At 36.1% G+C, this 22,183-nt stretch overlaps 1 protein-coding gene across 21 annotated transcripts in view; it reads right to left on the reverse strand.

Annotated features, from left to right (window-relative positions):
* SLC4A10 (solute carrier family 4 member 10) overlaps positions 1-22,183 on the reverse strand; it is a 169,170-nt gene that overhangs the window by 85,054 nt on the left and 61,933 nt on the right. For 15 of the 21 annotated variants that reach the window (XR_013954003.1, XM_080601209.1, XM_080601192.1 and 12 more), the window contains 2 exons: positions 10,532-10,613; positions 1,001-1,147 (listed from right to left, as the gene is read on the reverse strand). Coding sequence is in view for 13 of the 21 variants with exons in the window: in XM_080601209.1 (XP_080457335.1) it covers positions 1,001-1,147; positions 10,532-10,613 (229 nt within the window). In the remaining 8 variants the exon portion in view is untranslated. Of the gene's footprint in view, positions 1-1,000; positions 1,148-10,531; positions 10,614-13,463; positions 13,648-22,183 lie in introns of all 21 variants that reach the window. The other 6 variants (XM_080601196.1, XM_080601195.1, XM_080601197.1 and 3 more) reach the window with 1 other exon arrangement.

The following is a 22,183-nucleotide window of genomic DNA, read 5'->3' on the forward strand; positions in this document are numbered from 1 at the left end:
TTTGAAAAAAACTGCTTCATTCTCACGAATGTGACATCCTTGTGAAATACTTGAGTATTTCAAGGTCTTTACAATACACTTAACCATCAGCATTTATAATCTACTTGGTCTAAAGCTTTCAACACACATAATATATACCTAAAATTAAAATAAAATTTTATAATGACTATTCTGTAACCTAAAGCTACATTCGCACATTTCTCTAATGATTTAAAAACATTCTTCATTTGCTCACTGACAAATGGTTTCCTATACATGCTTCCATTCTATTTTTAGTACTTATTTTAGCCTTGGACATTTCAGTACACATGCTTTTACACGTTTTTGGTACACATGAACAGCAAAGAATATTCATATGTTTTGAGACAAAGCTTGCCTGATCTATTCATTACTACCTTTTCCTGCTTTCTATAGTTGTTTTTTTTAAAATTTTGAGAACTTCAGAAGTTTTGTGTTATTGTAAGGTTTGTTCATTGAAAGGTATTTTTTCCCATTTGCTCTCAAGTCCTCAAGAGACTCATCTCATAATGGCATCTTACAGTATCATGTGAGGAAAAAAGCAAATGCAATCTGGATCGTTCACGTCTGTTAAAACACTACGGGTTCAGTGACATCAGCATTGTTACAAAACTAATTGTAAAGAACCACAACTCCTCTATGTTGTTTTAGGGGCAAATACTCCAGAATCTTCACTGAGCACTACTGGTGCCATAAAGCGCTTACTCCACCTCAGTGGTCAAAGCACTCTACCTTTATGTGAACACTCATGGACAGTCTCCTACAGCAATAGGAATTACTGAGGTTTCTCACTAATTAACCACCCCTGGTTGCTGACATTCATCAGAAGAACAAATCTTGGCTCTTCAGCTGGGACGAGACAGGCTCTACTAAGTTCTCCAAAACTCTGCTCCTAATGATATCACAACAGGAGGACAGACTGTGCATAGTTGTACTGATGTTTATTACTAAAAGACTTACACAGAAATAAAATTTAACTTACCAAAAGGAGGAGATTCTCTCCCATCTTCTAATCCCGAATCTCGCTCTCTGTCTCTCTTTCTGTGTTTATGTCCACGGTGCCTATGACGTCTGTGACTCTTTCTTCCACCCAGAGGCACATGAACTCCAATGAACAATGTTCGATGGCCTATAGGTAAAAAAAAAGTCACCTTTTAAAAAGGGGCTGTGGCAAAATAATAAAAATATTAATAACTATAATATCATTAATGATGTGATTATTATAACTGTAATAATATCAATTATCATTATGTTAGTAGTTGTAATATTATTAATTGCAATAAAGATAATATAGTGTCACACATATACAACTTCCTGATACAGGACAAAATCCCAGTTTTGAAGTCCATGTGATGCAGTGCCAGATTTAAAAAAAAAAAAAAAATTTGCATCTCTGTGTGTGAACTTTGATTAAAGCCAGACAGGTGTTCTGTAAAATGTCTTCCAAAACAGTAATATCACAGAGACACATGGATCTCTTTGCATTGAACATTTGGTAAAGTTGCTGTTTGCCTTGTGTGTACAGGAACTTTACAAAACTCATTGCTATTTATGAGCCAAACCTTGACAGAATTCTTGTGGGAAATTCACTGAAGGAAAAAAAAAAAAAAAAAAGACTGAAGAAAGAATAAAACGCCATGGAAGCTAGACTACAAAATCCCTGTGCAAGGTATTTTACTGACATCATATTTAATCACATCATAAATACATAGCTGGTAGGTTAGGGTGCTTTCATTTTTCCTATTTTATTTCAAAAAGTAAATGAGAAGGTACACATTGCTATGCTTGCCACCATCTTTGAGCCTGAGGCATTTATGTTGCTGATCAAGCCCAGAAGATTTAGCTCCCTTAGCTATGTGGGCTAGCAGGATCAGAGCACACAGTAAAGCATTCATAAGGGGGAGAGCACAGGGCAAACGCGTAGAAAGTACCAAAAAAGAGATCAAATGGGAAAGGAATCATGACTCTCTACAGGCAGGTCTCCTACATTTACTCAGCAGAAAGATTCCAGATTACTCATCTCAAATAACGTTTATTTTCTCCTTGAAATGAGCATAACACAGCTAGCGGATAATTGCTGCTTTGCTGCAATCATTCAGCAGTGTCAATCATCTGAAAAAGGTCAAGAACATTAAGCTAAGGTAGCACGTGATCTCTAATCCCATGGAGACTCCAGTGGGGGCAGAAAACACAGCAAGGCAGCTATTTGTCACAATACATCAAAGAAATTCAAAGCCGACAGTAATTCTCTGCAGAGGCAGAACTAAAGAAGCTGGAGACCAGGCTCTGGACACCACACTAGTTTATTTCCTCAACTTTGGTTGGTGTAGAGGAGACTAGAAAGCAGACATCAGTTTTTGGGACTATTCTTGTATGGTCAGGACATTTTTCTGAAGCAAAGGCCAAGAGTTGAAAATGTATTTATTTAACATACCTCTTTCTTCTTACTTATTACATTTAACCCAAGAAATTATTTAAAGAGAACTGCTGCCTTTGGTGTATTTCAAATGTACTGCAATCAGTGATGCATGAAGCAAGGAAAAATGCATTCCATAAAAAGAATTCATTAAAAAGACACCAAAAGACAGCAGGAATGTAGTACTCAACACATTCTTGTTCACTTCCTTGGGTAGAAAAAAAATCAAAACAATGTTTTGAGATAAATTTAAATAAAACATATGTATTGTATAAATTATATATATTATTTACATACTATATAAATGCAAATAATATAAATATCTGAGAAAATACATTAATATACAAAGATGATTTACAATCTGAAAGTTTATTAAAGAAGTACAATAGGCTAATCTGCTCTGCAATGTCCTTTATACAGTTCTACAAATCCACTGTTAAATTGTATAAATAATTTATTAAAAAAAAAGATTGTTCTCAATCAAATTGCACATACCCAGGGAACAAAACTTAGAATATAGAGTTAATTTAAATCTATGCATTGATAGCATTAGAGGCTTTGGCCCCTTGCAGTTTACCTTCAAAGCATTAAAACACTCCATAAGTAAAAATATTTTATGGATTAAAGAAACAAGAAACATTGTTATAAAGTGCTTTTTTAATTTTACAGGATTAATAAATCAAAATTATATTATAAAATATTTTAAAGGGATCCTGTTAATTACATTTAATTTTTAGACAGATGGAAGCACAGATAAGCTCATATAAAATTGGGATTTATTCTAAATTTCTGAAGAAAAAGGGTATCGTGCTGTGCATACATGGAGGTATAAAATCTATGCCCTAGAAAAGACAAAAATGAAACTTACAATATAAACCCATCCTGCAGAGACATTTCTCAAAATAAAATCTAAGTACAGGGTTGTTTAGGGTTACTGTATTCCACAGAAGAAATTTTTCTTTACACCTAGATTTTATTTTAAGAACCAGTAGCAAATTAACTATGCAAAAAGGCAACTTCAGAAAAGCAAACCTTTTCAGCACAGTGCTTGAAAATGACAGACCTAAAAAACACCTTCAAAACAGCATTCTGGGTCTTTAAAACAGAAGCTTGTTCTAGGCTACCTAACTTATTCATGAAATAAACGGAAAGGAAATTAATTTAGTGGGACTTGTAAAGCTTTGAAAACATATATCTCATTGTAATTAGTGGTGTTTGCTGGCCTAACTTGGGAACTTGTGGGAATCGGAAATCCCATTACAGTTGTCTGAATGGACGTGACATTGCAAGAGAAAATACAGACGGAGAGAAAGGAATTTACGTGCTTCCTTTAATTTAGACAAATCAAGATCTTTTTAATGGAATGCTAAGAGTGCGACCTTTTTTGCCCCAGTTCCTCTCATTCTCCTTCCAAACAACCGTACGCAGAAAACACACACACACACACTTGGTAGGCAGAACACACACATGAAGCACTTTCACCTCCCTGTTTCCCCATCAGTAGAGGATCCACAGGTCTCCATGCATCAAAGGTGTTCTTTCAGTGAACCAGGCAAGTTGGTGCCTGTTGCATAAAAGGGAGCTGTCCTGAATCTAGACATTCATGGGCTCCTGGTGCCCACGGTACATCTGCCTCTGCTTCTTCCCACCAGCAATGATTCAGCTCTGCCTTGGGCCCCTGCTGAGACCCAGGCTTACAGGTCACTGCTCACAGGCACGATGGGCAAGGGCAGATGGCTCTTGAAACATTTCCAGAAAGAGAGCAAAGGCAGGCTTTTGTGACCTACTAAGGAAATGCACTACAAAGTCAAGATGCCTTGAGAGAGAATATTGCCAGTGGTTCAAGTCAAGTCCCCAGTGACAGCTGACCTCAGCAGGAGTACGGGGGGTTCTCTCTCCTCTAGAAAACACTCACTGCCTTGAAGCATCTTTTATGTGTTGCCAACTAAAGCTGAACCAAATGCAGTGTTCTGTGTACTCAAAATGAACAGTGAGGTAGAGACAGAAAACCAGCAGTCCATGTAGAGTTTAAAAAAATGCCTTTTTCCTTATAGGAGAAAAACTGATTATGGTGAATTGTGTAGGAGTTGAGAGTACATGACTCATTATTCGTTATTGTAGTGCAGCAGGGAGGCAGAGCTAAAGAGAAAGCAGACAAGACAAAAGCTGTGCTTCCTAAACCAACAGTTTACACGGCTGTCTGTGGATATTGTTTGCTCAAGGGCCATTTTTCACCTTTCTGCCATGCTGTCATTTGAAGAAACTGACAAAGTCTCCCCATTTTTTTTAGAACATACATGCAACTTATGTTCTAGTTTAAAATGCAACAGAAATTATACAGAAATCTTTAAAACCCTATCTCTGGCCCAAGAAAGCATTAAGGAGCATTGCTCTAAAATCATTACAGGACCTTTTTAAAGGGCACTGATCGATCACTGCCTTCCCAACAAACAGATCCTTTTAACAAAACATTTCTCCAGGTTGTAGCTGGACTAAAAAAACATCTCTTTAACTGCATTCATGTCCACTTCCTACTTCCCTATGTTGCTCCAGAGGAGTCCAAAGACACTGCGTGCACAGTCCTATGACAAGATCAGGCCTCAGACCTTCCAGACAATTAAAAAAAAAAAAAACTCAGCAGAAACAAAATGTAAAAGGATCTCCTCAGACATGCGTGCTCATTCCACTGCTGTTTATCTGAGGAAGAAAGTGACCTATTTTTCTATTAGTTACAAGCAAGGAAGAAAAAACAAAAAGAACAACTATGTAAAGAACTAAATATTTCTATCTCGTGATGTTGCGATTTTGTCATGCACATTATGCAGCTTTCTCTAATAATGGTGAATGGTCTGATAAAAATGAGTGAGATTCTACTAACAGATTGTGAAAATTTCACTGAAATATTTTGTAGGTACAAATGTCCTCATGTTGCGATCGTGACCCACAACATTATGCAAAGTTCAGAGCAGAACAAATTCAACCTTTCTCTGCTCACACATCTTCCATGAACATAGATAGCTTTTTATTACGAAATTAGTTGTTTTATGTCAATTTCACTTATTGGAATTTTACGGGGTGAAATATTTGGAAATATTAGCTCCCACAAATATCGAACAGGTTTCTTTTCAGTGAAGTTCAGAGGAAACTAAAACTTCAAAACCCAAAACAACAAAATACCGTGGCTTTCAGCCAACACTGTGTGATAACTTCTCTGCTTTCATTATTTCATTACTCTTCATGTGAACCTTCAAAGTGATTTTGCTAAAATGTCCAGCAGCGTCATTCACAAATCTGTAAAGCGAATCCCCCTCCCATGAACATTGAACACCTCGGAAGTGACAAGAGACCCTCCAAAAGGGACCAAACTGGTCAACTGCCTAGGCAATAGTGAAAGCACAACTCAAGAGAAAAAAGTAAGTGAGATTTTGAGGAATATTTTGAGCCATGGGTAAAAGCAGACAAAACTAGATTAGAGCTACTACAGAAAGACATGACTTGGAAATGACAAAGGAACAAGCTAGAGTATGTAGTGAAAGAATTCTGTGCTTGTAAAGGCAAAATGGCTCTTTCTAAGAGACCTTTTCACAGACAGCTACAGCTGTACACATCCAACATTACAGGCACAGACTAACCCAAATCTCTCTCAGACTTTTTACTTCTAACATTTTATATTCTGCTCCTCTAAGCATAATCAACATTGTCACAGGGAGCACGAGGTATATCAGACCGTCAGGATGAACAGAGCACCCAAGGGAAGCAGATGCAAGGAGGCTTGGAGCAGGGGATCTGTACTGATGGGACAACAAATTATTTTCAATAGGCTGTAGCTTCCCGGCAGTCAACGATACGGGAGACCTTGGTCAGTGTTCCTGTCCAGCCAAGCAGAATTAGTAGCTGACTTTCTTCTATGCAGGGGCAAGGCTGAAGCAAGGCCAGCAGGTTAATATGATTAATGTTCTTTCAGTCCTGTGACCTGCCAGGTCCTATTCATTTGCAGGTAAATAATGTCAGTGGCAGACAGGTCCACTATTATGTTATTTCTAGAAGAACAACCAGTTTCTGAGACTGAAAAAGCTACTTATCTGCTCTGGAGCCACTCTGATTTTTACTAAATAATAAATGGAGATTAGAGATCAATCACAAGGACTTTTTTCATACATAAACCCTAACTGTACATAACCAAAATTTCAAGAAAATGATTTTTAATTCACTGTCACAACCTAGATGAAATCAAAAAAGAAAAAACAACTAAGCTATCTGTGTTCAAAAGAGAACAATGAAACACTCTCAGATTTCTCTTTTTTTTGGTCAGCAGGACATCCACTATCAAAATTAATCTTCATGAATGTTGCTTCTCTACAAAGCATCTCTACAAGCACACTAAATTTTCAAATTAAATTTTGGTTTATCAAGTTTAAATCATCAGCTTCTGCATCATATTCAGTGTTGTTCTAGTGATGTTTATTTCCTAATTTAGCTTGAAGTCTTTTGCGCCTTTTGGTAATCAGTCCACATAATCTAACTGTTATCAAAGGTGTCAGAATGCATATTCTCATGTACATGATTTATATACTAGATACCATGTTTTATGTGTCTTGGGAGACATAAAAGAAGGCAAACTTGATTTCCCACAAGACAATTTTTTCTCATACTATTTAGGCAGATAAAATGTACAAAGCAAAAACAGCGTGAGCAAAATCTTGACATCTCTGAGTCAAGGGCCATTTTGCGATTTGCTTCATCAGAGCCAGAATTCATTCCTGATTCACTCCTGGGCCTCCACCTAACGATCCCATCTCCAGCCATCTCCCTGTCAAAGCTGCTTCTCAAACCAGGCCACAGTAACACCCACAGCAGTTCTGCAATCCTGCTGCAAAGATCCGGGATATGCAGCTGACCACCCATAGCAAGGACAACAGCGGAACAGTCATTTTTCACTCTTAGCTAATATGGTGAGCGTAAACTAAAGATCTTAGTCTAAGTGCACTTAGTGCCAATTCTTCTGTATATCTATGCAGTTTTTGCATATATTTATAGTCCAAAAGTCTAAGCAGGTCTAAGCAGATGAACTGAGAGCATCTGAAATCTGCAGACACATACAGATCAATCTAAATACTTTCCATCTTTGATAGAAACATGAAGTACATGTACTCATTTTGTCAGAAGCAACTGAAGCAATTGCAGAGAGCCAGAGATAACAACAGGGAGTAGGCTGAGTGCAACTCCCTCTTAATGTGCCCATCTGTTAATGAAAACACACCTACCTGCTCTCAGTACAGGTACTATACTGCCTGTCATTCTACAATTAAATACTTTAGTATCCAGAATCAGTGCTGAATTCTCACTTAAGAATTCCACCACTGATAAAAATAGGACCATATTTATTATAGTAGGAACTTTATCTGTATGCATACTGAAAGGTAACATGCAAAATATGTGATTATAACCAAGGGAGATAGGCTTCTTGTCTTGCTTTTAGGAACAATTCTTCCGTCCCTTTATTAATGCAACAATCAGACAAATGACCTGTTCTGTATTAGAGACTGATCTTGAGCTGACAACTTGGTAAAAATGAATTACATGGAAAAATCATTTGTGCTGAAAATCTGAATGCCAGAGCTCTGCACACAATCTATTTCTGAAGCATTACAAAGCTGAAGCAAAAAAGATACAGTTTGAAGTATATACTGCAAGTCCCATTATTGGCATTAAGATGAACACTGTGTCTCTTCTGCTCCCATAGAACAGGAGTCGCCGTACTTTCATATCTCTCTCTCTCTCTTTTTTTTTTTTTTTTTTAAACCCTGCTGCTCAGGGAAAGAAAACACTGATCTAGAGAGACTGTGGCAAAATTCTGGTCTTGGGGATGTTCCTCCAGGCAGCATTAATCACGATGATATTTTCATGCTTTCAGCAAGATATGTACTTGCAACATATTTGCACAATGGCTGCCCCAAAATAGGCAAATACAAGTATCTGCCAGGCCAAGAAATTTAAATTGGAAATTTTAGTACATATTTAAGTCTGTATTATGACATTTGAATGCTGATAGTCTAGAGTTAAAAAAAATAGCAAAATAGTTTTATGATTTCAAAAAATTAAGCAGAGGAAACTGAATCCTGAATTTCAGATTGAAACAACCCTTAGTTCTTCATACAAGTTGCAGTTTTTGAAATGTTGCTGATACAGTGCTGTTGAAACTTAAATCCTGTCAAAACTAGTCTTTGCTAGAATATTCAGTAACTAGCTATTTACATTTTTAAAACATAAACCCAATTAAATGTCTGCCAAAGAGCTAATTGCATAATACATATTAATTATCTAATTATATGATTTTACCAAGCTTTGCAATTAGCACCTGACTATGTAATTCCATATTTTATAGCTGAAGTCAGTTATGCAATTAGGAAAAAGGTAAATTTTTAGCAAAACACATCACAATGTACGTTGGGTAAGAATAAGACAGTGACATTTGTGAGTCACATCCACTGTTTCCAGATGGAAAAGTGCCTAGATGTGCTGTGAAACAAATGGACATGCTATTAACAGCAACCGGATTATTAAAATTTACCATCTCTTCAAACCTTTTAAAGTCACTCGGTATTTCTAGATTCAGTAATTATATATTTAAAGACACACTGATCTGATCTCGGAGTGGACATGAAATTTATCTGAGAAAGCTAACCACATTAAGAAGGATTTTACATTGAGTAACTGTTCTGTTAGAACACTGCGAAGCAGCATGATTTGTCTTAAAGAAAAACAGACTCATTGGCCAATGAAAGAATTTTTCAGTGTTCTAAACAATTTAAATTGATGGAAAGATTGGGAGGGGAGGTTGGAGGTTATTGTTGTGTTCTGATTTCTATTGATGACATCATAAAATCAAGTTTTTAAAAGAATATTTTCAGCGATATTTCACAGGAGTAACTCTATACATACAGGATAGTGGGGAAAATAGTAATTGAACATAGTTTTTAAATGACATACTTGTTCAAATTTTGAGATGGAGTTTTAGGTTCCACATAGTCACGTGTGGAATCTAAGATACACATCACAGTAATTCTTACTGCCATAACGCTAAAGTCTACCCATGTGACTAAGCTAAGTAATTCTCCAGAAAGCTGTCCATTCTTATCATCATCAGTAAAAAGGATATTTTTCTGGGTAGACTCCCCCACAAATATTGTGTTTCAGGATCACGGAGAAGGGAAGGCAGAGAGTCCTACTTCTTCTAGCAAGTGTTTCTCTAACGACACCAGAAACAACAGTTTTAAGTTGTGCAAGGATATAATCAAGGGACTGAAGACTACAGAAGACAAAAGAGCAAGATTCTAGAAAGAGACTCTTGTACAACAGCAATTCAGTGTCACCCAATAATTATAACTTTGGGGTCACGTATCTCAAGTGTAAGTGCAGTCATAACCAGAATAAGTTTGGGAGCCAGTAAGTAAACCAAAATGCAACTCTTTCAGATACTATCTGAATTATTAGGCCAATATCATAAACCAGTTCTCACAACCTCTCGCTTAATTCATAGAATCGTAAAGGTTGCAAAAGACCTCCAAGATCATCTGGTCCAACCATACTCCTACCACCAATATTACCCACTAAACCATGTCCCTAAGCACCGCATCCAATTTCCTTCTACTTGGTGATGTTGGATGGTTTCTGCAGTATATATCAAGTGTATCTATCAGTCCAATCTGTGACACTCCAGAATGTTTTTGTTCAGCAAGAGATGGGACAAGGCAAGTACATGAGGATTGTAAAGTATAGAAGCCATATAAATACTAAATCATCAGTCCTGCTTGCATTTGCATATTTGAAAAATTAAAAGTAAAAAGAGTTATCTAAAGTTTGTCTGGATCATCTTTGTCTGTAGGACTTGATTAAAGAGCGCCATGAAAACTAGCAAATTTCCACTATAGTCTGCTGTGAGAAATGACTACCATTTCTCTTTTTAAAATAACTGATGAGACTGTACTCTCCCATTCACTTTTGCATCCCCCTATCAGGTAGTTTACACATTAGAATCTGGTTTCAGTATTCTCAGAAGAAAGAGACAATATAATACTCAGAAAAGTAATCTCTCACCTTCTAAATCTTCCTTTTCAAAATGAGTTTTGAGGATGGAGCGAGTTCCACCTCTATCCACAACAGCCTCTTCATCATTTCTCTGCAAAACAGAAAAAAGAACAGGTCAGCCACTTCTCATTTGGAATCTATTAGCAAGATTGAGTAGTACTATGAAACAAGGATTTGTTTACTATTTATTTATTTACTCTTCCCATTTGGAAACCAAAAATGAAATTCTTAAAATGTTTATTATTAAAACCTACTCCTTATATGTCAGTTTTTACTGAGGTATGATTACAGATACCTTTGACATGAAGAAGCTCTGTTAAAACATGCAAGATATATGAGTAAACTCCAGTTACTGGGAACTAAGAAAAACATGAGTCAATAGGACAATGAAAGAAATTAGAAAATAAATGTCTGGCTGAAGCAGCTCTATTCTTGTGCTCTTGAAGAAAGAGACAGTACATGTATTTTTGTTTTTAGGATACATCCTGAACCACAAACAGAATTTCCAAATTATTAGCACTAACACTCCTTATACTTTGGCAAAGCTACAGAATTATATTCAACAGCAATATGATGAGAAAGAAAATATGAAATACCAATGAAAACCAGTGGCTTCACTTACTGATGAATTGCAAAGCTTTTGTTTTACTTTAAAACACCAAGCTGTATTGGCAAGGAAGGCAGAAAGCATACACTATTAGCATAAAATAGAAAAGCTATTCTTCCTTAGGAATTCACATTTTGTGTTTAATTTTATATTGTGGTCATATATGCACTTTAACTGTATTCTCTACTGCACTGTAAATGTACTGTGTGATGAATTAGTTTATTGTCCTCAGATTAAAAAACTACTATAGAAATTAGTCATTTCAGTCACTTCAGGCATGAAAAAAAATCACAATTCCCTAAGTATAGATATGTTTTGGGAGCAATCTAGCAACAAGACACTGGATGTTGGGCTGAACAAAATATTGGTTTTCCTATGAGTGTGACATCACCCATTGTAAAAAACATGCTAAATAAAGCCTATAATTCACAAAGTGATTTAGGGTGGTTTCTATTTACTCCACAGAGTAAATGATGATGAAGAAACGATGAATTATGCAAAAATTTCAGTTAATATACCATTAAAATATATTTTTCATTAGTGGAAGGGTTTTAGTAGGTGATATTAGAACTATAACTACATGATTTCAATATATAAAATTGGTATCTTAATGAAAGTCTGAAGCAAGGGGATTTAAATACCAGGGTTACATGCAAAATATATATCTATATTTAGAATGCAATAGAACATAACAAGAAATTAAACCACATGAGCACCTCTCCTTAAAGAGCAGATGCCCCAGGCAAAAAGATTCTCATCTAGAGCTAGATGTCACGAATTCTAGAGCTAAGTTTTTGTTTCAGACTTCTCTTTTTTTTAAAAAAAAAGATAGCTGTCATGCTGTAGCTATCTTATATAGAAAAATCCTAGGAATGTGTCATCAGCAAGCATCTGGGCTGTTAAAGAAAGAGACTGAGAGCATTACAGTGCCTTTACTAGAGCTTTCCAGCAGATAATAGTATTAAGTAAAATCTGACAATGAGAAAAGGCTTTGTATTGAAACTGCTTTGTCTTTCAATAATTTAGAATTAGCTGGTAACCTATTAAGATGCATCAGGGCAGTATAATATCACATACACAATTCGATCATCTTAGGTAAAATTAATACATTATTTTAAGAATTTAGCCATAACTACATGCGTGTGTGTGTCATGCTGGCACAATGCCACGTCCCTGGGTGAACAGACAGGCGGGATACCAAAGGCCAGGTATTACAGCCACGTCAGTAGCGTTATTCTAGTGTAAGTCATAGCCACCAGAATTGTACTGATACTGAAGAGGCCTTATGAAAGCAATGTTAGGGGAATTTCTGTAATAGGGAGAATATTAAATTTCTGGGTAGTTTAAAGCCTTTACAGATCATATAAGTAAACTAAATACAAACTAATTCATTAATATTTATCAAAATATGCTCATACACTTTGACTTCTCCTTTTCCATGTGTTCAATTTTCAGCTTCTGGCAATCTTTTCCTTCCCTGCCTCCTCTTCCTGTAATGTCACAGCAAGTCTCAGCCTTGCCTCATTCTCAGAAGCGAGTTTATTCCATTATTATTACAGGGAAAAACAGCTTAATTGGGAGTTTTGTGTTGTTGCCAATCCACTTGTCAAACTCTGAGCAAAGTCCAATTAAACAGGCCTTGCACTGTGCACTCTCACTTCCCAGGGAGCGGTATGAAAGCCACCTTGCATTCACCAGTAAAAAAGTCACACTGCATTTAGTCCAGAAGTAATTTCTGTGATTCCTGTGCTGCCTCCTTGGAAGATAGGACAAGGGAGGGAAGGGCTTAATAGCAGTTTAGCACAACTAGATCTTAATCTCATTTTAAGGTAAGCACCACAGCAATCCAAGTAATAACAGTGGCAGATCCCCTCCACTTTCACATGATGGTTAACTTCAGTTGGTAATGCTCTGCTTTCTATTAGCATGTCATGAAAACTATGAAATTATTAAATGTTGCAATAAGAAACTGAAAGTATAGGCAAAAATAACCATAACAGTCATGGAAGATAGAATTCATGCTCTGAGTGATTTTTAATGTACCAAGCAGCCACCAACCTCCCCACTAACATCCTCAAGGAGTATATTAAAGCCATGACTCCACTGCAGTTTTGCCCACCAGTTTCAGCGTGATCAGAGCAGGGCATGAAGACTAAATGTTTTTCACAGCCATGCCATGTTTATACCAGAATTCTGCTGCTTCTTCCTTTCACCCCATTTGAAGATGATGAAGGTCAGAAATGTTATATGGTGCATAAATCTGCTAGGACTTTGGTGTTTAAATCATATTGACATACTGGAGCAGTCTGCAAACAAATTTATGGACACACTGACCAGGTATGAGTCCTTGGAACTGTCCATTATTGCAATGAGTTGCTCGCTGAATCCAGTGAACACTGTGGTCTACTGTTAAAGCATGGGAGAGGGATCCAGGAATTCCCCAAGCGCTAATCCTGGATCTGCCACTGACTTGCTGTGTTGGCAAAGTCACTTAATCTCTGTGCCTCAGCTTCCCCATCTGTAAAATAGGGATAATAATACTTACTTACCTACCTTCCTTACCAGACTGCTCTGTGCCATAATTAATATTTCCATAGCATTTCAAAACTGAAGTGCTAAATCACTCGATTTAGGAAAGTGCACAATTTACACATGTAAAGAGATGATAGGAAACAACAGATTGATAAAAACCAACATTTATGCATTTTGTTGTTGTTGTTTATGTAAAACCAATTTGTATTAATACTTTGCAATAGTTCTACAGTGCACAGTTATGACAACTGACTGGACAAAGGTTACATCATAAATAGATATACCAGGCTCACTTTCTGTTGGTCTAATTCAACAGTAATGCTACTGAAGCCTGTGGAACTACGTTTCTCTGAATCTGTAATCAGCGTGTAATATATAAATGGCCTAACATTTTTCTCTTTTTAACTGTATTATAATCTGTGTTATCACACAATGGTTTACCTAAAACGTGGGGACAAAATTATTTCCTTGAAACAGTAAGATATCGGCAAACACACACAGTAGAACAAATAACATATCTGGGATAAAAGAGTAAGAAAAAGCTGAGGCTTTCATGTGGAAACCACAAGCTCCTTAGAGACCAGGGCTGAGCAACCCTACTCAGTCCAGGATTTCACCTCGTACATTTTCCAGATGAACGCTGAAAATACCTTCACCACACAGCATCTTTCACTGCACTTATTTCACAGAAAAAAAAAATCTATTCTAATGAAAAAGCCTTATAAATACAGTCAGTAGAGAAAAACAGACTACAGTAATCTTCTGCATCATTACAGTGCAACTGCACATTTTTATATGGAAACTTACTTATACTTGAATAAAATGAAAAGGAAATAAACTGTCTTAAAAAAACATTTGGCTTTTTTTTTCTATGTAGTCATGAAGACTAAGAGTCATCAGGAGTTCTAGAACACAGATTTTCAACCCTTACTTCAACAACTTGTATAACAAAATATGAAGTGTCAAGTCGTAGCAACAGTTGCAGGATAGGTATATTGGTTAGGAGCAATAAAAAGGCTCAAGGTTTAGAAACCCAGAACAAATGTCTGAAGTGCCCTTTCCACTTATGTATTGACAGGCTCACTACCAAAGCTGGAAAAATGACTTCCTGGAGAGCCTTCCAAATTGACTCTCTTTAGCTCTGATACAGCCCTAGCTGCTATTCATTACGTGCTGCCACGAGATTGATCCTTAAACCTGGCGCCTGCCAGAACTGTGGACGGCCCTTCCACACCACAGATCAATTTAATTAACGGAGAAACTACTTCTTTAGAAAAGCAGAGAAACATCATTTTATAACAGATGTTTGCAGGTGGTTTTTAGTTACAACACTTATAAATTGTACATGCTTCCAATATGCAATAATATCTCTGTTATAAGGCAGAAGACTGAATGGAAAGAAGAGGAAAGTAACTCCTTCCAAGGGTGTATCCATACAAAGGCACATGACAAACATTTTAAAATACATTATGTGCTAAGGCAGATGCATACACTTGTAGAACTCAGGATATTTTTGGATGATGGAGTTCCATCATCTCAACATACATTCCTTACACTCTGGATGACAAGAAAGTAGACTAAAGTCTTGGTGACAATACACAGATTTATTTTATTTACTTACTAAATGACTAAATTTACTTACTAAATGACAATCAATATGTCTTGCTGCCCTTCCCTTACTACTCTGCTCTAATGGTATATTTGGTGCTAATATTTTAGATGGATGAGTCAAAATGGATAGCACAAAACCCAATCAATTTACATGGAAAACCAGAAATCATTTATTTCCTTTATCCTTCTTTTTACCTATGTTTTCTTCACATATGGCTAATTTCATTTCCCTTCTCTGATTTTTGGTCACTCTTTTCAATAAACTGGATTATTACTTTTTAAACAGTAAACAAAAGTCAGCTACAAAGAGTATTACTATTCCAGAAAATAGTTTGGGATTTTCAAACCTTCAGGTAAGACCCTCTCCCTTTTTAATTACATTCTTAATACACTCATAGTGCAAATTACAACATAACCAAGAACCTTTTTCAGCATCTTTCTTCCTATAAAATACATGGCAGAGCAGAAGCCATTTTGATTTTTTTCCACACTAGAAATTATGCATGACACACCTGCTGACTCATAAGAAAATAATCATGATATTAATTACTTCTCCATATAAGCCACTTATTGATGATTAGACAACCTACATAATTCTCAAATGCCATCTGGAACTAAGGAATGCCTGTCAGAATAAAATATTAAATGCTGCATTCCTATAAAAAATAGAAAGCTGTAATATAAAATAATTTTAGTTACTTTGTATATCAATATTTACAGGCTTTGGAGAAGAAACTTTAATATACTAATTTTAGCTTATATATTTTATCAAGAAGCTAGTGATAGAAACTGTGTTCACCTTTTGAATAGTCTGTAATGAGATTCTAAACATTTATCCAGACATCACATACACAGAGCGATTGCCCTCCCAGTGTGAAGATTCCAGTTTTATATTATTTATATATCTCTTTGTGTTGTAATTATTTCACTCCATAACATTTGTATTTTTAAGATCATTTTGGTTAAGTTAAGCTTGTCACTTCATAAAGATGGCATTCTTGCAGATAAAGAAAAGTGAGTTATTTGAACTCAACAGCTGCTGACAGCATATAGGGAATATCTTGTAAAGACAATTAACCTAAATGGCAAAAAAGCTGTTGGATGTAGATAGATGCCTCACTGTTGGAGAAGGCAAATCACTGGTGACTGCCATGTTCAGCCCTGTCCTTTAAACTGTCCTTGAGCACACACAGTCACACAAAATTGATTTAATGCACAATGTGTATGCCCACAGTTTAGATGCTACAATTCTTTTCTCCCTCCAATATTACTGTTTAATTGCTTATATTACGTATAATTACATTTAACAATCTGTTGAAGTGGAAAGGACAGTGAATCTAATCTTTCTGATGAAATATAATTGCTTTTTCCATTCTACTTTCCCCCCTATTCACCTATCGAGAATGACCCATCAAAACACATTTATAATTTAATAAGGTCTACAGAATTATTTTTAAAAGTCTCTCTTTAATTGTACTGTTGTTTCGTATGTTTTTGCGTTTTTTTGTTGTTGTTGTTTTTTGGTTTTTTGTATTTTTTTGGTGGCAGATTTCTGCAGCAATTTACTAGTTAACATAAAGCACATATTTGGTCAGCTTAATCCACATAGTTCAACCTATGCGACACAGTAGAAAGCAATCAGTTTTATTTTTCATTCCAGATTTGCATCTTCCCCAGGGCTGCATGTCATATGCATAAGAGCATTTTTCTCTTTTTCCCCTCTTCTTTTCTCTCTTTTTATAGCAAAAGCCACGAACTGTTTAGAGTATGACTCAATAAAGAAATACCATCTTCTGCAACACTGCTAAAAATTGCACCGATCAGCACCGGCTCCAAAGAACTGGTTTGCTCTTTACCTGAGACTGAGCACACTTCTAATATAATAATACTGTTCCTGAAACATATAAACATAGATAATCATTTCAGACATTAAATCCAAGCACATACTACTGTTATAAGGCAAACCAGACTAAACACAAGCAGGAAACGCACATACGATTCAAACACAGCAGTCTTAGAGACAAGTAAATGCTCACATTGCTCACATGTAATTCCTGGGGCTATATACATTGAAGCACCCTGTGCTGTAAGTACTATTATGCACAGTCGAGCCAACTATGTGCTGATGCATAAATTAATGCATAATCACTGAAGTATTCCCTTATTATTTAATAAGTAATGTTCTTCCTTAGAACAAAAGCATTTTAGGGAGAAGTAATGCATTTGTTGCATTTGCAAGGCAAATATGTTGCTTTGCTACATCTATTCTTCATATGCCTGTGCAACTGAAGACGAGATTTCTATTTAAAGAGAAAAATAGAGAAAACAATCACCAAGGTAAAATAGTGACCTGCTTTGTTGCAGTGGGATCTAGATGCACCACTTTCTCTGCACTCTCCATCAGAAAAGGATTCTGTTGTTCTAGTGGCTGCAGCAATAAAACAGGAGGGGAAAAAAAGAAAAAAAAAAAAAGAGTTCCCACTCAACCTGTTAGAGCACTCGATATACTAAGGAAGCAAGGAACAGCTGAATTCTTTCTGGACTCTGGTACCTGCTTTGAGCACCTGCATTTAATTGCAATTGTACTTGCCATGTTTTGTATGCCTTGGAGTAAAATTATCAGTTATGTTTTAAACTACGCTGAGAGCCTTACAAAACCTGAACAAGGCACTTACAGTATCATGTTCCTCTGAACATTTTCAGTCTTGCTAATATTCCTGTAACTTTTCCCCTTCCTTCCTTCCTATCATATCATATCTGCTGGGTTTGTAAACTAATCTTCATTCAAATGCTAGTCTCAGCAAGACCTCTGAATAAATGAAAGGCAGCATTCCTTGCTGCTTGTGAAGGGATATACAAGTTGGGTCACATTTGTATGACTGAGATTTTATTCCCTTTGCTTTGTATTTTCCTTTACTACACTGTCAAAATACTTAAAAGTTATCAAGGCAAGGTACAGCACAGATTTCAAGTTCAGGCACGGTTATTTTCTCCTCCACGGTTATTATTTGAATGTCTTATGTCACCCTAATGCAGTCCCATTAGCAGAAATCCTCTTTTCTCACTTCATAGCAATGGCTATGTCAACTACGACAAAGAAGTCCAACAGCATGAAGATGTGAAGACTTATCCAAGGCCTAAATGAGATTTACTTTTAGCTTGTCTGGGCTCCCTCTTGGCTTGAAGCCAGGTGAGGATAGATCCAGGATAACAGTATTATTTAGATGTAGTTAGAAGTTAAATGTGCTAAGTTTAGCCTACTATGCAATAAGGTATTAGCTCCTGGATAGCAAATGGAAAAAAAAGTAAATCATGTTTATTGCTGGATTCTTAATCAGCAGTAAGATATACTGGGTTTTAAGTTGGATACACTTCCCATCTCAAGGGACCTGCTTTCAGCCTCAGAAAACAGATGTGTCTCCAGACCTTTTCCCAACGAAACAGGGTCAGAGAGAAGAATCATAGAAGTCAGTCTTCTTGCAGCAGCTACTCATGTGGAAGTAGCAAGTGCAAAGAAGAAAGGAGGTCATGACCAACTTATTAGGATTGTTTCAACCGCAGCTACAACACTGAGAGAAAGGACTTTTTTCACTTCTTTTACAACCACAAAAGTGTTCTAGTCTGGAATCTATATCTTCTATATACAAATGTATGCCAACCATAATTCAAAATATCCTTTTTTTTTTTTATAAGCCAGCCTTATCAATAATAAATTGCCTCCCTTTCTCAAAAACATTGGTATAATGCTTAGTGGTTCTTCTGTTTCTCAGTCCTACCCACAATATTTTGGTTGTATGCAGTAAACAAACATTCTCTACAACCACAGTACAATCCTTATTAATCAAGGCAGCAGAGAGGATATTCCAGGACAGAAATATTCTAAACTCAGATTAACTCCATAAAACGTTTGGCACCTAACTGAAATCGCCTAAATCAGAGATGGTATCACCCTCAACTCTTCTAATAGTCAATGCAAAATGACCACCACTCCCACAGGATAAGCGACATCTTAGGTGGCTCGACCATCACTGAGGATAGGCTGAAAATGATCAAGATTGAGGACTGTTTAATTGGGAATATCTGGAGACAGTAAACCAGATGGACTGTTAGATTGACTGTCATAATTCCTACACAGCCAAACTCATTTCTAACCTCCCTAACAAGTTAGCCAACACTGGAATCATTGTTGCTCTACTAGTATTGGAGGTAGCCTGAATGAGTCAAATCTAATCCAAGCTTTAAAAATACTATGGCCCTTCTCTCATCCATTACCAGGAAAAAACTTAGAATACCAGAAAAAAGAAAAAAAAAGAATACTTAGGAAAAAATAAAAAAATAATAAAATAAAAACAGTGCAGAAGCAATGAAAGGGAAAAGGAAAAAAAAAAAGGCCAGAAAAGAAATGTGGGATAATGAAATTGATAATGTGCTCTGAGAAGTAATGCAGCAAATAAACAGATTTCAGATACCAACTTTTAAGTTAATTTGAAGTTACTTGCGCATCGCTTCTAAATACAAGGGCTGTGCCTGGAAAAGCAGGGGAATGAAATACATCACTGGAAAGAGAATTTTCCTATCAAAGACTCAAAATACACTGTAACAGTGGACTAAAAATGAGGGATTTGTACAGTTTAAAAGTCTAGACAGCAAAAGTGCACAAGATATACTTTCAGGAATTTGAAATGTGCTGCCAAAGGTAAGTATGAATTTTAATCAGTAGTTCAACTGGTCTTCCTACCTCTCAGAGATTTAAGAATTTCACTCATACAAATTGCTTGTCTGCTGTAATACGGAAGTTTTAAACATCATCACTTCCATGACCTTGTTATTCTGGATTAGTCAAGATATTCGACAATAAACAAGCTAAAAGTTAGAAACAACCGATATGACTTTAATAGTGAGCTTTACATCAAAATTATAGAACATAACTTGTTCCGTAAAATGGCCAAGAAATAGTATAAGGTATAAAGTAGGCTCTAAGATGGCCATTAATACTCAGATTTAAGATCTTCTTTATGAAAGGAATTTTATTGTTAGAAAACAGCTTTGTCATTTTCATTGTCAATTTTCTCACAAGGCCATTAAATCAATAGATCCGTATGCACCCACTAACAGCAAGGCAAAACACAGTAATCTCAATCAGAGCTTAGAAGGACACGAGCAAACCTTTAACTATTGCCTATTTTAGGAGTTTGGGAGTCTTTCTGGTGGATATAGCTATAATATTTGAAATAGGAAGACTGTCAGGATTGCATTCCTGCTGTGGTACGGAAACTTTTCCAAAGCAAAAATTTTTTTCAACCCTTCTAAGAGGCATAGTATTTACCTGCTTGTTTACGTATTTGCTAGATTACTAATATCACATTATAATTAACCTTTCAAACTACTCCTTGACCTAGATGTCTCCAGCATTCAGTATTTTGAGAATACAACAGAAATGACTAAATATTAAATTTTACTGGCTCAACAAAAGTAATGAAATTTTTGAATTACATATGATTATTTGTATTTCATGATACTGCTCTAAAATAAAAACAATTACAAACACGATGATGAAAAAGAATACCCAGCAGATGCTCTTCATACCCTTCCTTGCCAAGACAACACCATCTTCTTTTATTAAAGAATGGATTTATTTATTTTTTATGTGGTGAACACACTCAAAAAAAAAATCTTTATCATTTAAACTTTATGCTGCAAGCTACTCAGACCACTCTTTCACTTAATACAAGTTTGTACCAGGCTTAGTACAATAGGTCCCTTTCTTGGCATGATTTCAATGCAGATACTAAACAAGTAATAATAATCACCCAAACTGTATTTGGTCTTGTAAGTATCCTTGCTTGCAACTGCAACTTTTTTTTTTTAATTAGTATTGTTATTAAATATGTATGTGTTCACATGTGGAGAAAGAAGAATAGCAGCTGTGGGCTCCATAGACATACATGTTGTAAATATACGTATGATGTGACAGTGATTTGAAATAAATAACTTATAACTATTTCAACAGCCATATAACTCAAAAGACAAGTTATAGTTTATAGATATATAACCAACAAATAGTGTAAGGGTTAAGACTACATAGCAACCTAGGCATAGTAAGATGCACACACACACCTGCCCAGTTATTAACAGGTTATACTTACTTCTACAGACTACAGAAGAGTTTTGAGGAAGAGTATCAATGAAGACAGGGTATAGTCAAAGAAAATGCACAAATGAATACAAGAGAAACAGACAATTAAGAAATCAAAGGCCAGCAGAGCAAACACAAAATTCAAATTTGTGACAATCTCTCTCCTGGAGGGAAAGGATGGAAGCTGTAAAGCATTTAAAATAAAGACTCTAAGTTTGTATTTGAGAAGATGAGTAAACAGACTTCAAAAAGCAAGTGATGTAGGCAGAGGAATAAGCTAAGATGATATTAACACCACTAATCAAGTGAAGCAAAGCTGTAAGTATTGAAGTCAGACAGAAAGATGAGATCATAACAGTCATGGTGTTGAGATGAGCAGGCCTTCAATGTGATTTACGGCTACAAGGACAAATAGGAACTGTCAGACCTCAGAGCTGCATAGAGCAAGAAAAGTGCATCAGGAAAGAAAAGAAAATCCAGGAATTGGTTCTGACATTATATTCAGATGACATCTGAAGACCAAGAAAATTTGCTGAGATAGGCAGAATTTAACCAGAGTGGTGGAAGACCACTAAAAAATACAGCAATGATGTCTCCATAAAGATTATGTTTATGGCTACATTATCCAAAGTTAAGATGTGGAGGAAGATGAAAAGGCTGAGGATGGATTCCTGAGAGACCTAAACACACACATACATACACAAAAAGGAGGAGAGGGAGAGGAAGACGTACCTAACAAGGAACTGGTCTGAAAAGAGAATCAACAAGGACAAAA

Source organism: Anser brachyrhynchus (genome assembly GCF_964034855.1).
Source record: "Anser brachyrhynchus genome assembly, chromosome: 7".
NCBI lineage: Eukaryota > Metazoa > Chordata > Aves > Anseriformes > Anatidae > Anser > Anser brachyrhynchus.